We start from the raw sequence: 17,393 nt of genomic DNA, 5'->3' as shown, positions 1-17,393 counted from the left end.
AGCACTTTGTTTTTGATGAACACTTTGAGGTCGCTGGGTGTTGTTCTTGTTTCTGTCATGGCATCTGCTTGTTTCACAGCTTCTTTCGCACTTTGATTAGCTTTTTCGTTTCCACTAATGCCGATGTGGGATGGAACCCATACTATAGCTACCTGCTTTTGTCTTTGCTGTACTCGACAGAGGTCACATTTGATAAGTTTAACGATGAGGTGATGGGTATATATATTTTCTGTATGGACTTGATGGAGCTCAGAGAGTCGGTTGTTATAACGTATTTCGGGTAATCTGTTTGTTGCATATAAGTGAGAGCTTGAAGAATAGAATATAGTTCTCCAGTAAACACGCTCCAAGTACTGGGGAGTTTATATTTCATGGTGGTTACAGGAGTGATGACTGCTGCTTCTACTTCTTCTTTAGTATTAGTGTGTACTGGAATTCTAACTTTTGAAGTTATATAAATTCAAATAAATCTCTTTCTGAACTTTTCTGCTTTTGAAACGTAATTATAATCGTATCTCCTAGAAAAGCCCTTTTTATGTACATTGTGGTTAGTTGAACATGATACTTTCTGTTCATAAATCACGTATAAATTTGGCTTTTCTTATCGATTAATCCACTGTTCTTGATATAAAATTCCCTTCCGCCTGTGGAATGTAATATTATCATGATCTTCTCTGAAAGATGAAAATTTTACTTAGTTATTGTATTTCAACTTTTTCCTGTACGACTCAATGAATTGTAGCTTATAAAGCTTATCGCCCACTTATCCGGCACCGAAAAGGGTTCCAGCTCTCCGATCGGAAATACTGGAAAAATTTCTCATCGTCTTCTTTCAAATCGTTGAAAAGATGATGAAACTCTCCCAGACTTCCCCTCTTTTGATAAATGGGATAGACCAACAACATTCTTTTTTGTGACTATTTTCCTTGAAATCGAACAAACAGCACCTTCAATATGCTGGTTGTCGCTGGACAAGTGGGCGATGCCACTACCTGTCGCCATCAGGCGACGGACAGCTCCGTGCTGTGCTGTGCCGCACAAGTGAGTGACAAGCTTAAAATATATGTTATATTGAATATATGTTATATTGTTATTTTTTCCAAATTCTAAATCAATCGTTAATAATCAAAATAACATCCACTCCAAAATGATTTTGAAACTCCCATCGTGCGGCCAAGGACATAGATAAGAACTACATTTCAGATCGTATAAGTGTTGGAAGTGTCAACACAGATATTTGGAAATGCCAGCCACTCGCTTTGGTGAAATTAAAACAGACTAACCTAAAATTCCAAAAGCTTCACTGGAAACCACAAACAGTTTCAATACTTTTTGGGATTACTAATCATCATAAAGAGTTGTTTGATACATTTCTGTAAAAAAAAATTTACAATAGATAGATGTAACAACGAATATTTGAATGTTTGTAACTACTGGTCCGTAAGTAATAATATAATTAATGATTTCCTTAATTCGGACGTTCGAAATATAAAACTAATGTCGCCCACTCCGTTGTTCTCTCTAATATAATACAGGCGCAAATCAATTTTTTCTTTGAAGTTGTTCATATTTCTTTTTTTTTTCTCCCTTTCAATACTGCTCAAGAAGGTACACTAATGGTTTTCCTGATAAACATATGTAGATTAAGAACAATAGTGAATTAATATCACAACCTGTACATTCGTAAAACTAACGAAGTACATAAGAAGCGTTCAATTTTTTTTTACTCATTTTATCAATCGCTTTCACAATATGTAACATTTTTAAAATATTGCCTATGATATTACAAAATCCTTTCAAAATTACATAATATCAATACAAACGTTTGTTTTCCAAGAAATATGCAGTGCCTACGTAACATTATAAAATTACTTAACAGTTACTTCATCAGTGAGTCTAGATAGTGTCCCAGATTCCATTTTCGAATGTCATTTTTTCCCTCCTGAAATTAACATTCATCATTTTGAGTTTGATACTGAATGACTTACAAACCTTTTTTGCCCCCTTTGGTAGTAGTTTCCTTTACTCCCTGCTTCTGATCACCACCCGAACCCTTCGTGTTACTATTGGTGGGTTTTTTCTGCAAATAATTATTTATTGATTATTCACACAAACTATACAAACTGATGGTGTATACATCTCCAGCTGGTGCTGTTGGAGCTCCGCCACCCTTTCCTCCTTTACCTTTAGCCATTTGATAATATTTAAAAATGGATGTTTTGTTTGATGAAATCAACAAACGACTACGGTTGTACATTGAATCTATTTTGAATGTATCAGACGTAATGAATTTGGCAGATGTTTCGGAATTCAAAAGGCAAATAAAATGATCTATTTTTGAATTGAGGCACAGAATAGTAAACTTTAGATGAAGGTTCAGTGTTGCCATCACCAATCACCACCATCATCAACATACTCTCAATTTCTTGGCGAGAAGTTACTGGACCGTTAGAAAAATGGAATTTGGTAACATTTTCACATGCAGAATTTCCAAAAATATTTTATAAGACCACCGACAGGTCGACGAGGGAAATAGTGGCGAAAGGACCTCGAGATATCCTGCTGAGACTTGCAGTAGAGGTCAATGAACGCATCTCCGAGTTTACCAATAAAAGGTTGCAGAATAAGCTCGAAAGTCCTAGTGGGAAATATCACTCCGTCTGGAAGATGGCTGAGAGGCTGAATAACCGCTTCGCGGCCATACCCACCATACAGAAGAATCAGAAACACGAGGTGACGGACCACCAAAAGACTCGGTTGTTCGGTGAGTACTTTGCCGGGGTCCACCGTATAAAACCTGACGATTGTATCGAGCATGAGAATGCCAGCAGGGTCACCGATATGGTCAGGAAAAGACCTGTTTACGGACATGACGTAGCAGATCCTATTAGAGTGATTCACTAACTACGACGAGATTGTAGAGACCATCAAACGTCTGAGGAAAAACAAAACCCCGAGGCTTGATGGAGTCGAGGCAGTTTGACTCCGCAATCTTCCTTGCAAAGGTCTTGTACAGCTGGTACATATTGCCAACGAGATTATCAGAATTGTCTAAAGCAGGGGTAACCAATCGATCGATTGCGATCGACCGGTCAATCCCAACTATTAGTCCAGTCGATCGGAGCAAGGCAAAAAATATAACATAGAACACACGTAATCACCAACTGCTGTACGAAATAACAAAATTTTTTGTAGAGAGACGAGATGATTATCAGCAATTGCGTGATTCAGACTGGCAATGAGATTTAGCATTTTTAGCAGATTTTACTGGAAAACTGAACACATTAAATCTGCAAGAATAAAAATAGTGGTAGAAACGATGCGTTTCATTGTTGCATTCCAAAGTCAAACAGCATCTATGATAGAGTTGACATCGCAAAGAAGAAATTTCAACAATTTGTAAACATCAAGGTTCATATGGAAAATCATACTACCTACAATTTCATTCCTGACAAGTACATGGCAGAAATTAAGGCAGTAGTATCAGACTTCGAAATTCGCTTTAGTGATTTCAAAAATTGAGAAATCGGTGGAATTCATAAGTTATCCATATGATAATTCAATTGATCATATTTCAAAATTAAACTCTCATTCAGCGCTGTGGCACACTGATATAAATAAGTAGTGGCCAAGAATAATATTCACTTTTATGTTTTTCCCCGTAATACGGACGGAAGCCTTTGACAAGGTATGGACGGAAGGGTTTGTCGCTAAAATGTTGTTGGTTTGTATGCCTTCATTCGTGATTAGGGCTCTTGAATCCTACCTGAGCAACCGAACTTTTTGTGTTGGAGTGAACCAAATCACATCTGCACATTAGCCTATTGAAGCAGGTTTCCCGCAGGGATCCTGCATATCAACGCTCCTGTACTCATTGTACACGCACCCATGTTCTCGCAAACGAATGTGGGTATCTTCGCGGGTGATACCGCAATTTACGTACACTCGTTCTCAAGCGAGGTGGCTAAGTAGCAACTGCATTTCCACCTCGGCAGGATAGTCACGCCGTATTTTGACAGGAACAAAATTAAGATGAACACTTCGATAACTGAGCCCAACTTCACGAAGAAATTAACCAACGTAAAGATCTTTGGGAAGTTGCGAATTGATGGTAAAATGTTGACAGAGAAGCGCGCAATATCTGGGAATAATCTTCGATAGACGCCTGAACACTAGAGCCTGGCGATCCAACAAGCGACTGCGGTGTTGAAACGCACGTGTCTGCTTATTGCACGGAACTCTAAGCTCAGTGTTGACAATAAGTTGCTTACTTACAAACAAATAATAAGACCAGCAGATCTGTCACTATTTGCACAAATAGTGACAGATACATTCCATTGGTCGATATGGCTCAAGTTCAGACGGTCACTGAACATGTCAAGAGGCTGTCTTAGAAATTTTTTCAAGTTCTTTCTGCTGAAAATCCCGCTGACGAGGAACGTTACGGTGTCGAATTACTCTTACTAGTTTTTTTCCAGGGGGTTCCGAACAACTCTGACATTAGCTTGCAGAGACTGAAATGAGATAGGAATATCGAAATCGCAACGCAAGGAAAACTCTCGCGTAAGATCCGACAGGAAGCGAGACGTCATGGACAGAGGCTGAAGTAAAATTCTATTGAGTAGAGAGCCAACACCAACGGCGGCGGGGCGCCTCCCACTGTCCAATCATGGGACTGTGTGGTGACGTGTCTTCTGTCGTCTTCCTGGGCTCAACAGTACAGTTATCCTCCTGCCATTCCACTCCCTTTCTATCTTATCCTCCTTCCTTTCCTCACCTGACTCCCGTATGTGGGTGAATGTTTCTGTATATATTTTCAATAGATTTCACTAGTGTTATAAAAAAAATAGAAAATGAAGAGATTTTGATTCGATTGATTTTGATTCCACCTTGAAGGATAACATTGTTGTGGCCTTCAAATTATCTTGAGAGTAAACTCTTACTTTATAACGTAAATTCAAATAAAAAATTTACTTGAATAATATTAATGTAAAGAAAGCACTGTGCTCCTACCCGAAGACCTGAAAAATCTCAAAAAACATTGACTGAATATTGTTTTATTCAGTAGAAGCATACATGTACTCCAGAATTCACTAGTCGATTGCTGCAAAAAATTAATTACAATGCCCACAATTGTTACATGTGTGGCTGTACATTCTATGTTTTATCATTTTTATAAATAATTTTTTTCTTTACATTTATATATGTTGTAATACAGTTCACTTTTGTAACAGCTTCTCAACTAATTTGCTACTCGTGTAATTTGTTCATTATGTAATCAATAAAAAAAACGTGTTGCAAAGTCTTCAGTACTACATTTTCTTTGTGAAATTTCAATCGCAGTTCTATGCATTATAATTTAAGAGTATTTCTAGCACTTTATTGAAAAAAAAGTTGGTAGATATGTTTTCAAGAATGTATTCATATTAAATTTATTGACCTAAGTGAGAAAATCTAACGTTAAGTTACTGCTTTCAGTAAATATATTACGTCAGAATGTAACACGGAAATTGTTTTTGATGTGAAAGAGTATACATTTCCATCAGAATATTTAAATATTGTTGACAATGATTTTTATTAATAGCACTGATTTACGTTAGGATGTCAGAATAGATCTTTTAATATTTGTAAAAAACTCCACTTTCAAGCTAGTAATTATATTCACGTCGTTATATTATGTCTCTAGGATCTTGGAAATTGTGATGTCAAGTGAAACTTCCAAATTGATAATGTTTTTGTACATTTGGTTGCTTCCTAAATAATCTCAAACAATAATACGATATCGGTGGAAGTGAACTAACGTTAAAATGTTAAAATAAGAACACTCGCTCACAAACCGTACCGCTTGTTCATCAAATCTGAGAATAAATCACAAATTTCTTCATCTGATTATATGAAGTAGAGTTAATTATTTTTAAAATTGACATTTTATCATTGTTATGAATTAGTTCATTTGCAATAATTTATTTTTAACCCAGTAAACCACACGCTTTATTATAAAGCCATACATGAATAAAAATCTAGTAGGTGGTAGAAAAACTCGCCTCATTTCCGTAATCATTAATGATAAATCAGATTTCCTGTAGGAACTATTCAAACAGAAAACATTTTCACCTGAAATGATTTATTTTATAAATATATAATATATCTCTGATTAATCAACTAAACCAACCGCCACTGTTTTATGGTCCAAGTTACTTCAAATGTAAACAAACTCTCCATAACCTCTCATTACCCGCCACCACCCCCCCTTCGACCATGAGTTGTACAGAAAAGTACGATACCCGTTTCAAAATACATGTATTGTATTGGTATAAGTAAGATGTCTAAAAACCCAGGAATCTTAGGTATAAGCATGGCTATTCTATACTCAAGTCTGCTTCTACCACCGACATAACCTATGTTATGTCGATGGCTTCAACCAAGAATAAACTCGTCCTGAAAAGATGGTGACCCGTGCAAGCAAGACCAAAAATTAATTCCTGACCAATGAACCTCATGAAACAATTTCATTTGAACTCATTTCTTTGACTTGGTTACTCTATATGATTGTCATGGGGATCAACTGTAGGACATGTCGGTAGCGATAGTTTTTTCCATTTTTAGTTTTATTTGTAATTTATTCACTGAAATAATCCGGAAGCAGTTGCACGGAATCATCAAACGATCAAACTGACAGTTGACGTTGACACCAATGGGGATAAAATATACTAACCAACTGGGAAAAAATTTGCTACAAGAGATATCAGAATATGATCGATTCATCGTAAACTGGCCTCGAAAAGTAATATTAATATTTCCGAAAAAAATTAATAGATTTTCGAAAAAATTTCGCCTTCGGCTGGCTTTTTTTATACAAATCTACTTTCTTTTTTACTATTGATTCTGAGAGAACGTTACCAAGTTTTTTATCCCTCATGTGCAACACCGGAACCACCGTGCTGGAACTAATGAGAGTATAGCCACAGTATAGCGAATAGCGATAGGTTATGAAATAAAAAAAAAGATATTACTAAATATATAATTATGAAATCTTATTGATTTCCAAGTTTTATAGCAGTTTTCGTGGATTGTAATAAACGAAACATTAAAAGCTTATCACCCCACAAGATAAATTTCAATTAAGTAATTTTTTTGTTGAAATGGCAGGTAATATAAGGATTTTATCAGCTACAAAAATATTTAGTTATTTACCAAAAGTGAGTATTTAACCTCTATTTGCATACATGGAATATCTATATATTTTTTTGTATTAGGCGCTGTTTTCAAGTAAAAAAACCTCCCCAGAGATTCCAAGAAATATTCTCGAAAATGTTATATCAGCACATCAACAAGAGGGTCATGGGATAGTCTATGATAAGAAGCCATTTAAAATGACTTTAGAAGCAGGTGAAGAAATAGATTATTTTTTATGAAGTTTGAATGTGACATCAATGGTTTATGTTGGGCAGTAACTTTTTGGGGTGAATTTTTCAGTTTACCCTTTGTTACATTTCAGCAGATTCTCTATTGATTTAACTTTGATTATTTTTCAGGATTGTGCTGGTGTTGATTTTGAGTAACCTTTAGGGAATACATTTAATCTGTTTGTAATGTGCTACTGTGTATAGAGTATATACTTTTTGAATATTCAGCGTTAATTAAACTGAAAAACTTATATGTGGCAAGTTAAAACTTGATCTGAGAAAGGTGCTCGATATAGTTTATCATTACATTCTTTTGAAGAAGTTGGATATTGAAAACAGAGAAAAAATATTTATGACGATTTCAAAATTAGTTAGCAGTATACTCATATATAGGAAAAATGTGTTCAATAAAAACCATCAAAAAGGGAATACCACAATTTTCTATTACATATCCAACCCTGTTTTTTTCATCATTTACTTTTCTGAAAATAATGATACTCAAAATTTAATATAACTAGACTTAAATTGATATCTTTCTAGCTTGTATCTTATATGCTACATATGTAACTATAACTGAAATAAATTTTAGTTGAAAAACCATTATGCTTAATTTTTATAATAATTTAATGAAAATCAAAAATGACAATCTGTAGGCTTTTATGTAAAATAGAATTTAATATGGACGTCTAATATCAATTGATTCAGAAACTCGTTATTCTCAGTTGCCCCCAGCAAGGACATTAACTTTTATGTATAAGCTTTTCTGTTAGTGTCTTCTCTTTTCACTCTTCAGTTGAATTAGAAAAAATCTGAAAAATAATCAGTAAGTTCAACTTAACAGTTTTCAACTCCCAAATAAATTCTGGAAAACTTTTCAATCCATAGAGTAGGGAAACTTAAAAATCTGTTTTTGATTTCAGGCAAAAAGTACTCATGGTGTCTTTGTGGCAGGAGTAAAACTCAACCTCTATGTGACGGTACACATAGAAATGCTCAACTTAAAATAACTCAAAAGTAAGATTCTATAAAATAATGAACAAAACTGCATATCTTGTATGAGTGCAAATTGTTCAATGCCCGGCATAGACTTGATAATAAAGTTGATGATATCCAGCAGATATATACTGTACTCAAGATAAGGAAGGCCAGTATGGGAAAATCAGAAACTGTAAGGGATACAAAGTCAGTTGAGTAGTTGCCCATTTTCAAGTGAAAATGAAAGTTAGTTATTTTTATCAACTTTCTCTGAAATCAATCGAAATTTACTATTATATGTATATTTCAGAGTCATTCAAGTGAACTTTAAAATAATGGGCAATTTTTTTTATTTAACTAACTTTGTATATCACATTTTCCAATTTCTCTGGTGCTAGCCCTCCAGTATAATATTGAAAATCTAACCAAAATTATATTTCAGACCTATTAAGTTTGCTGTGGAAGAAACCAAAGAATATTGGATATGTAATTGTAAGCGTACTAACAATCGCCCATTCTGTGATGGGACACATAAGTCACAAGCAGTTCAGGATTCTACTTCAACAGTTCGACAGTAGATACTTGTGTGTGTGTATATATACAGAGTATAAAATAAAATAATTTTCAACAAGTTATAGTTTTTATTACCTAGATATATTCAGTTGAAACATACTAATTAAAATAAAACAGGCTAAGTCAATAATACACCATTCATGTTTTACCAACAGTTTCTTCATCTCTTAATTTTTCACTTTTGCTTGATTCTGAAGTCACTAATTCATGATCCAATCTTTCTTTAGCTCTAACAATTTTTGATTGAAGATATAAGGATGTTTTTTCATTAGCTTTGAACAAACTATGATATCTCTCTTCAATTTCTTCTTTAGAAAGATTTTTTACATTCAGAATTTGTTTAGCTTCTTCCAGTGATAGTCCCAATTTTTGATTTGCAATTCTCTCACTTCTAGTTTTAGTATTGCCCAACCTCTGAGCAGCTTGCTGTGAGGCTTCAATTTCCTGTTTAATAGCTCGTGCAAAAGCTCTTCCAACTACCTGCGATCCAGCAATTATGAGTTGTGCTATATACTTGGCCATTTCGTTTAAATTTCGATAGACTTCAACCTCAACACGAACATAACCATCAAATTTTCGATTCATCTTCTAATTATCCTGGTTGAGTGGCTAATAGCTAATGGAGCCCTCCGGGCAAGCGTTACTTATATTTCCATTTGTTTACAAATTTACTTCATTTGAATACAGAAGAAGCGCTCTGTATCTTGAAACAAATACTGCTTCTAAACACCAGAACTACAACACCTCTATTGATGCGTATTTCACCAACCAATTTGTACTTTAGGATTTATTCTACGCAAGAGGCTCCAGTTCTATTTTTATTAATGATGTATCTCAGTTGACAGTCTTACACATATCTCTAGTTTAATTATTTAGAGATTCAGCCACATGACGAGTCTAAAAATTACTACTGGTTGAAGTTCATACGGCTTTTTGTTAAATGAAAAATTTTGAGAATTCAAGAAGAAGCCAAAGTGTTAATTTATTATTTTTTCTCAAGGTGAACATACTTTCACTCATATTCACTCAGAAATTTATTTGTTCTGCCAGAGGCTTAACTCATATTGTTACTTATCTCTTCTTCAAATATTCTTGATTATTCAGTTTGGGGACTTCGAAGTTTCAGCATTATAACTCCATAAATAATATTTGAATAAAATCATTTATTGTTTTTAAGAAAGATTTCAATGTAGTAATTATTTGAAATATATCATACCCTATTCGAGTACTCTGATGGGGTACATGAAACTATTGAATAAAGAAACTAGAACTGGTTGAGGTTGCGGCTTATATGAATAAAGATGCAAGTTGAGTATGTATAATTTTCCTGGAATCAAGCATCTTATCATCACTCAACACCTAAAAACAACAGTGTCATATCCAAATACCTAAAAAACGGAATCCTGCTAAGTGAATGTCAATGATGATGAAATGAATGATTCACTCATCACAACTTTTCATATTTTATGTTACAATCAAATAATGACATCATTACAAGTTGACATTTTCAGTTATGTACATCAGGATGAAAGGTGAAACTGACACCCCTGGCGTAGATTAAATCCAAAACAAACACTTTTCCAAAACATCAGAACTGCAATACTCTTCTCGGTGCACGTTTGACATGCCAAGTTGACGTCATTAGTAGATTAGAAAACTAATTCCCAATTCGCCTCACCCCCTTCCGGGTTGAGTGCCTTGAATTGAGATCTCCACACGATTACTGTGTGCAGAACATCCCATCTCGTCCATCCACCACCACTCTGGAGGAGCGGCCTCAACTTACTGATGGGCACTTCAGCAAAATTGACATCTTACCTTCTTTGGTCGAAAGTCAGCTTCTAGGCGCTTTCACTTTCTGATCTAATGTATTGTTTTATCTTGACTTTCCTAACTAACCGGAGGATATTATTTTAAAAAAGAGATCGCGGTCGAGTGTTTCTTATTGAACTTGAAAAGAAAGTGTTTGTCATCTGTTACAAATTTTTTATACTGCCTGACAGTGACTCTCGGAGGGAGGTAGTCGTTGGTTCTGCTTGGTTAGCCTTCTATGCTTGTCTCTCTCTCTCGGAATCTGGAGTTATCCCTGTTTAGTGCATTGTGTAGATCGTTTAGCGCTGGATTGTCGTCGCTCGAATCCTGCAAACGCATCTTCTGCGTGTTGTCTCATATATGCGTCTAAATAATGTATGTTCACGTCTAGATCCCGGAACATGTACCTATTCGGTACACTTCTTGGAGCATTTACGGCGGCCCTTACGCACTATACCCAACTCTAAAACTGGTCTCTATTTATATCTAACAGGGTACACTATCACTTAATGACACACATTAATGATGTCGGATTGGAATTTGCGGCAAATTTTGTCGTGAAAGTTCTTGCTGAATTTAACAGAATGATTGCAATTGGGGAGTTAGGTACATGACATTAGATTTGTTTATGTTTTAGAAAGTCTGGAAATAGCAAAGTTTGGTATGAGAACTATAAACACTAACAAAGTCTCTTTCCAAACAGCTCATTGTTCATCTGCTATAAATCACTCTGTTAAAATCAATACGAACATTCACGAGGAAATTTCCTGAGAATTTCTACTTGAAATCAAGATATGAATTAGAAAGTTAAAGTGTACCTTTTTAGCTATAAATATAAGCCAATATTAGAATAAGGAATTAGTTTTCTTCATCTCCTTTAGACGCTAACTTGCTTTGTGAAACGCGTATTGAGAAGAATATTACAGTTCTTGTGTTTGGGAAACGTGCTTGTTTTAGGAATATCAAGAATATTTGAAGAAGAAATAAGTAACAGTATGGGCAGAACACATTTTAAAGTACTTTTTCTAAATTGAAATGGGTGTATTTTCAGGAGAGATTAATTTTTGGGAAAGAAAGGTTTTGGCTGTCTGCTTCTTCATGCAAAAACATGTAAGAATTTTCCGAAGGAAGCAATCAATTTCAAAAAAGTAAACTCTATACAAAGATGTGTAAATGATGCAAAGAAGTAACTCCAAACATCCATATGGAAATGAATTAGATAACATTCACAGGGTAAATGGAATAGGCAAAATTTCCATTTCATTAAACACTGTCATCCTCAAAATAAGATACTTGCCTTATTGCCTATACAGCTGGGGAGCCGACTGACATACAGTTTTTATAAGTATCCGGAGTGTTGTCAATACTTGTAAAATGTAGTGTACCGTTAATAAAATGTTTTCAGATACATTACTTGAGTTGTAGTAAGGAATTTATTTTTATGTTTTCGTCTGTAATGAGGTTTGTTATTTTGTAATTAACCTCTGGCGAAATCTTAGCAAATTATAAAATGTCTTGTTATGTCTCTCTCCAGAACAAAATTCTCAGTGGTACTGTGTTCCTGAAAGAAAATACAGGGTAATCTCCAACTCCTTGTTTTCAACTATGTCTTTCAAGGATTCTATTCTTGCATATTATATATTACTTACATATTTTTCTAGACTCTTGCGACCCTGAACCACTCACACCAAATCATTTTCTAGTCGGACAGTCTTACGCTGCGATGTCGTGCGCTGACCTGGAGAAAAAATTCAATTCATTTTCAAAATGGAAAACAGCCCATAAACTAGCAGATATGTTTTGGAAGAGTCGGACACATGAATACCTTACATATCTGACAAAACGAAGCATATGTCAAGAAGAACCGTCATGTATTCGAAAGAACGATGTTGTTCTTATAGTTGACCCCAATGGTCCAAGAACTCATTGTCTGAAAGGTCGAGTTTTGAATTTATTTTCTGCTAAAGGCAACCGGATAAGAACCTTGACACGTGTTTAAATCCCCACTTTTGAAGATGCGATAACTCGGTGATTGAAACACGAGTCGAAGTGTTGAAAATAATGGTTTGGTGTTGGGATTGAGCTCCAGTAAAATTTATTACTACATCAAAGGTTCCGAACAGTGCATCACAAGTGAAGAATACATATTGAATATATACGCCAAGCAAGCAAGCCTAAATAACAAACAACAGTAGAAATTATTCAGCATGTTTCTATCTTTCATTATGGGATCTGTACAATCAAACTACGGAGTCACTAATAACAACTATTCAAACTGAGTGCAATTTACAGAAAAAAAGTTGAAGTATTTGTTAGGGTCATATATCCTCATTTTCGTGATGAGGTTGTAGTAATATCCTTGTATTTTATGATTCATTGAAATTTGGCGAACACTAAACCGTTTATTACCTTTTTCGGAAACTTTAGATAGTTTCAGGAGAAGACATTAATAAAAAAGTTGGAAGAAAGTATTCCACTCATCCATATCTAAAATCAAAAAGAAAGAAGACGCCGAAAACGTATAAGTTCTGTTATTCAATAATTTATTCGAATCGCAATAACGTTCAAATATTTCAACGTTTGCGGTATTCATGCGAAAATTTTGCGAGATTCACATAAGAATGGTTACGCATTTATTATATGGACGGTACCCTCCTTATAAAAAAATTAAAAAATTCTCTGGAAGAGATTGCCTGAATCCATAGTAGCTAAACACAAACCTGATTGAGAAGAAGAAAAATCCACTAACACTAATGAGAAGAAGCAACACATTGGTTTGTTTTTAATTTTTGTGTTGTTGTTTCAAACATATTTTGGGTCTAGATTTTGAGAAAAAGTATTATAACTTCTGAAGTTGATTGTCAATACCGTTTTCAATATGGGAAAGCAAATAGAAACGAAGTACTCAAATGCTAGTCACAATGTATTGAAGAAATCTTCGACAAAAGAAAAAAATAGAAGACCAAAAAAACTTAATATTAGTGACTCTGAAAAAGGCCCCAGTTCACCCAATTGCAAAAGAAAGAATTGGGGAATGAGTGATATCAAAGAACCACCATCAAAGATACCCAAATTATCAGCAGAATATATTGGGAATGATGAGAATCCTCCTTTGGATCATGTTAAAACTCATATTAGTTGGAATATCCCAGATGACAATGAAATTGCCCAGAATAAAGTTACTATTGAATATTCTAAAAATTTAGATAAAGCTTATTTGAAAGAAGAAGATGCTCATCGTGATTTATTTTTTGTGGACGAACTTAGAAATGGTTACTTTAACTTCATCACAAAGGATTTTTACTTTCACGTGATTGATGAAATATGTTTAGAGGGTTTGGATGGAATCACCTTGGAAGGTGAGTCACAGCATGTTTTGTTTATATTGACTTGTAGAGAAAAGTAACACAAAATTCATATTTGTGGATATTCTTCTCAACAGCCTTGCTCTAGTTTTTTAATAAAAATTTGGAGTTATGTTTCCTCGCTGATTATGAACCTGAAATCCAAACGTGACGCTTCAGCTACTCAAAAATCCATACTTGATATTATCAAAAGATTATGTATATTTTCCACACTATCAAAGTTGCTTCTAGAAATTAATTTAATATTCATTATCATATGTAAAATGTTGGAACAGAATAATGGTGTTTCCTGGTGAAATTATGTTACATCAATTTTTAAGCATTATGGAAAAGATTATTAACTGGATTGGATGGACCACTAGATATAAATCAAAATTTGAAGAGGTTTATGTGGAAAATAATGAAGAAAAATGCACATATTGAGTTTTATGAACTACCTCAACCAAGAAAAGAACTCTTGATTTATGATCGTTTCAAATATCTCAATACTGAAATTGGAGTTGTTATGGAATTGGTAAGTCAATATCTTAAACTATTGTATTCTACAAAAAAAGATTTTTTTGATAAATATCTTTTTTTATTATTTATGGTTCAAAAGTTTATACTGCCTTGCTATTTGATTTACATATATAACAAAGAATGATCTAGTCATATATTGAAAGTATATAATACTTTATTCAAATGATTTGTTTCATATGTCCCGTTGAAGCAAATAAATATACTGAAAGCTTAACAAATGACAAAGAGCTTTTTTGCAACACTATTATATATTAGATATCCATCCAATTTAATTTTGAAATATTTTCAGTTTATCAGACTCAACTCAATTAAAAATTATTAGTGAACAAAAGTCATTAATTTCCCTATACTTTGAAAAATTTTTCTATCTACTTTTCTATTTCTTTCAAAAAATCTGTAAATTTTCTAAAGGAAGGAAGAAAGCAATTGATTTTGAAATAAACTCTTAACAAAGATGTGTGGACCATGCAAAGAAGTAACTTTCAGAAAAAGCTCTTTTGAAACAATTACTTTCATATAAACGTTGAATTACACAAAAGAAAAAATACTTTCGAAACAACTACTTTTATATGAACATTGAATAATACAAAAAAACACTTTTTCCTATTCAGTTTTTACTCTAAACATTCGTTATGGAATTGAATCAAATATCTATCACAGGATTGCTACACAATATCGTATATGAAAGAGGTAAAATTTCACTTACATGGAACATTGTCATCCTCAGTGGTGGATATCTGATGTTTCAGAATTGCTTTTGCAGCACCAATCTGGATAACATTATGAGACGAAGCACTCAATTCATTCATAAAATTATGACTTTATGTCACAAATGAGTTAAATCTACTCATCCCATCGATGACGGTAGGTAATGAAATTCATTCACTTATTTGATTTAATCCCAGCCATAGGAATCTTGTTTAAATTGAAAGGGGTATATTTTAGGAGATATTCATTTTTATGAAAGGTTTTGGCTTTCAACTTCTCCATCTTCATACAGAAAATGTGTGAATATTTTTAAGAAAGGAAGGAAGCAATTAATTTCAAAATTAACTCTTTACAAAGACGTATAAATCATGTAAAGAAGTAACTTTCAGACCCAATCTGGAAGAAAAAGCCATCAGTTACAGCTGGCAGACTGAGTCATGGCCGGTGAGAAGCCACTCCCTCAAAATGTGCAGTAGATCTGTAGAAATCTGTTATTAGTCTGTAAGATTATTCGAGCCATAAATAAAATTGCAAACACAAGTTTCTAGAGAAAGATTAAACAGTTTAATCTTCCTCTTGAAGATGATTGCTTGGTGATTGAAACTTGTGTCGAGGAGTTAAAAATAACAGTTTGGTGTTGGGATAAAACTTTAGTAATATTCATTTAATAAAGTATAGTGTTTATTTGAAACTCGGTATCGCTTCCCCTTAAATATTTCGAGAACGAAGAATATTAAAACCACTTTACAGAATATCACTGTTGCCTGATATTGAATAAATGCTGAGAACCAATCTTGATAGACATATCTTTCAAATTATTTATACTAAGCCAATGTTCTCCGCCCCAAAGTGCTTCATAACTTTCTTATTATTCTGTTAATGTTAGTCTGATTTTTTTTTCAACAGGCTTACGAACTTCCAGAGTTGTATCCTCTTAAAATAATCAATGATCCAAACGTTTCAGGATCTTGTTCTACATTTGAGGAAAGGAATGATATTTCTGATGTAATTAGGAGTATGAGTTATGAAGAAGTTGAAACGTAAGTAGTTGTTGTAATAAAAGAAACATTTTTTTTAGTTGCAATAAACCCTCATTGGTTACCGTTGAGGGTCGAATGAACTCGCTCACTTTGACTAATTCAACCCAAAAATAAGATTATTAGCGTTATGAATCCATAAATTGAATGGAAATGTGAAATTTTTTTTTCGTCTAGATTTGGACAAAAATTGGTGATAGTTGCCAGTCAGTACTTGAGGACTCAAGCACTTCTTGGTGAATTGTCAGATCCATGCATTGAAATGCAAAGTGTGGAGTACTGCATCTTAGAGAGAATTGGTAGGTCTCGAAGATTAGGTGAATTGACTCAAGGAAACATGTCAATATCATCTTTTTTCAAAATGGATCCTAAATCTGTATTCCACTACAAGAAAGTAATTTATAGCAATAATCTTATATCCAAACAATTCTTTTATATAAAGTCAGTCGTTACTGATCAAAATAAAATAGGAAGGTTGCTGCAGTTGAGAAGATTCCACACACCTATAAAATTGAAACCCCTTGTGGTAACAGAAAAAGTAGTTGACATGTTGAGAAAACAGCCGGGGTATAGGATGGACGTTAACGAACTTAGGGAAATATTTGGTTCAAATTATACAGCGATGTTGAAAATATTCAAATCATCAGAGTTCCGAAAATTTGTGAAAACAGATGCTGTGAGTATATTTTTTAGGATGACAAACTCATATTACAATCGATTTCCATTTATTTCCAGGTATATAACTACAGGTTTATATACCCGGATGCGAAAAAATCGGAATATATGAACAAATCGAGACTAGGTGAAAAAATTGTGAGATGTTTTGAATTGAAAAATCCTTACATGAATGTAACTGCATCTTGGAGCAAAGAACTTGAAGACTCCGATGAAGATGATGAAGATGGTAAATTATTGTATTCTCTATAAATTTTTGATTTCATCGTTATTTCTGGGAAAGCCAATCTAAAATGTTCACTTTTCCTGGTATGAGTCTCAAA

General features: G+C 33.9%; 3 protein-coding genes and 1 long non-coding RNA gene across 5 annotated transcripts in view; 2 read left to right on the top strand and 2 right to left on the bottom strand.

Annotated features, from left to right (window-relative positions):
- Nucleotides 1-1,707: 1,707 nt before the first annotated feature.
- On the bottom strand, nucleotides 1,708-2,324 carry LOC111517957 (uncharacterized). Its single transcript, XR_002723886.2, has 3 exons — nucleotides 2,138-2,324; nucleotides 1,993-2,080; nucleotides 1,708-1,942 (listed from the first exon to the last, which is right to left on the bottom strand). It is a non-coding gene; the product is annotated as an uncharacterized lncRNA (long non-coding RNA).
- A 4,418-nt stretch (nucleotides 2,325-6,742) lies between these two features.
- Nucleotides 6,743-9,012, top strand: LOC111517950 (uncharacterized). Its single transcript, XM_074184078.1, has 4 exons — nucleotides 6,743-7,199; nucleotides 7,257-7,389; nucleotides 8,327-8,420; nucleotides 8,824-9,012. The coding sequence occupies exons 1-4, from the start codon at nucleotides 7,143-7,145 to the stop codon at nucleotides 8,957-8,959; spliced, it is 420 nt and encodes a 139-aa protein (XP_074040179.1). The 5' UTR covers nucleotides 6,743-7,142; the 3' UTR covers nucleotides 8,960-9,012.
- Nucleotide 9,013: 1 nt separating this feature from the next.
- LOC111517067 (mitochondrial import inner membrane translocase subunit tim16) lies at nucleotides 9,014-9,552 on the bottom strand. The gene has a single exon (XM_023173121.2). It carries the CDS (start codon nucleotides 9,537-9,539, stop codon nucleotides 9,093-9,095), a length of 447 nt encoding a protein of 148 aa, XP_023028889.1. The 5' UTR covers nucleotides 9,540-9,552; the 3' UTR covers nucleotides 9,014-9,092.
- A 3,964-nt stretch (nucleotides 9,553-13,516) lies between these two features.
- Nucleotides 13,517-17,393, top strand: part of LOC111517953 (general transcription factor 3C polypeptide 1) — a 47,686-nt gene continuing 43,809 nt past the window's right edge. For both annotated transcript variants that reach the window (XM_074184394.1, XM_074184393.1), the window contains exons 1-5: nucleotides 13,517-14,125; nucleotides 14,452-14,645; nucleotides 16,265-16,398; nucleotides 16,573-17,071; nucleotides 17,131-17,299. In XM_074184394.1, coding sequence (XP_074040495.1) covers nucleotides 13,645-14,125; nucleotides 14,452-14,645; nucleotides 16,265-16,398; nucleotides 16,573-17,071; nucleotides 17,131-17,299 — 1,477 coding nt within the window. In that variant the 5' untranslated portion in view covers nucleotides 13,517-13,644. The remainder of the gene's footprint in view (nucleotides 14,126-14,451; nucleotides 14,646-16,264; nucleotides 16,399-16,572; nucleotides 17,072-17,130; nucleotides 17,300-17,393) is intronic.

The sequence above is a fragment of the Leptinotarsa decemlineata genome, unplaced genomic scaffold, assembly GCF_025532065.1.
Source record: "Leptinotarsa decemlineata unplaced genomic scaffold, Ldec_3_MD MMD2_tig00026354_RagTag_RagTag, whole genome shotgun sequence".
Classification (NCBI taxonomy): domain Eukaryota; kingdom Metazoa; phylum Arthropoda; class Insecta; order Coleoptera; family Chrysomelidae; genus Leptinotarsa; species Leptinotarsa decemlineata.
This window is presented reverse-complemented; position numbering and strand designations above follow the sequence as displayed.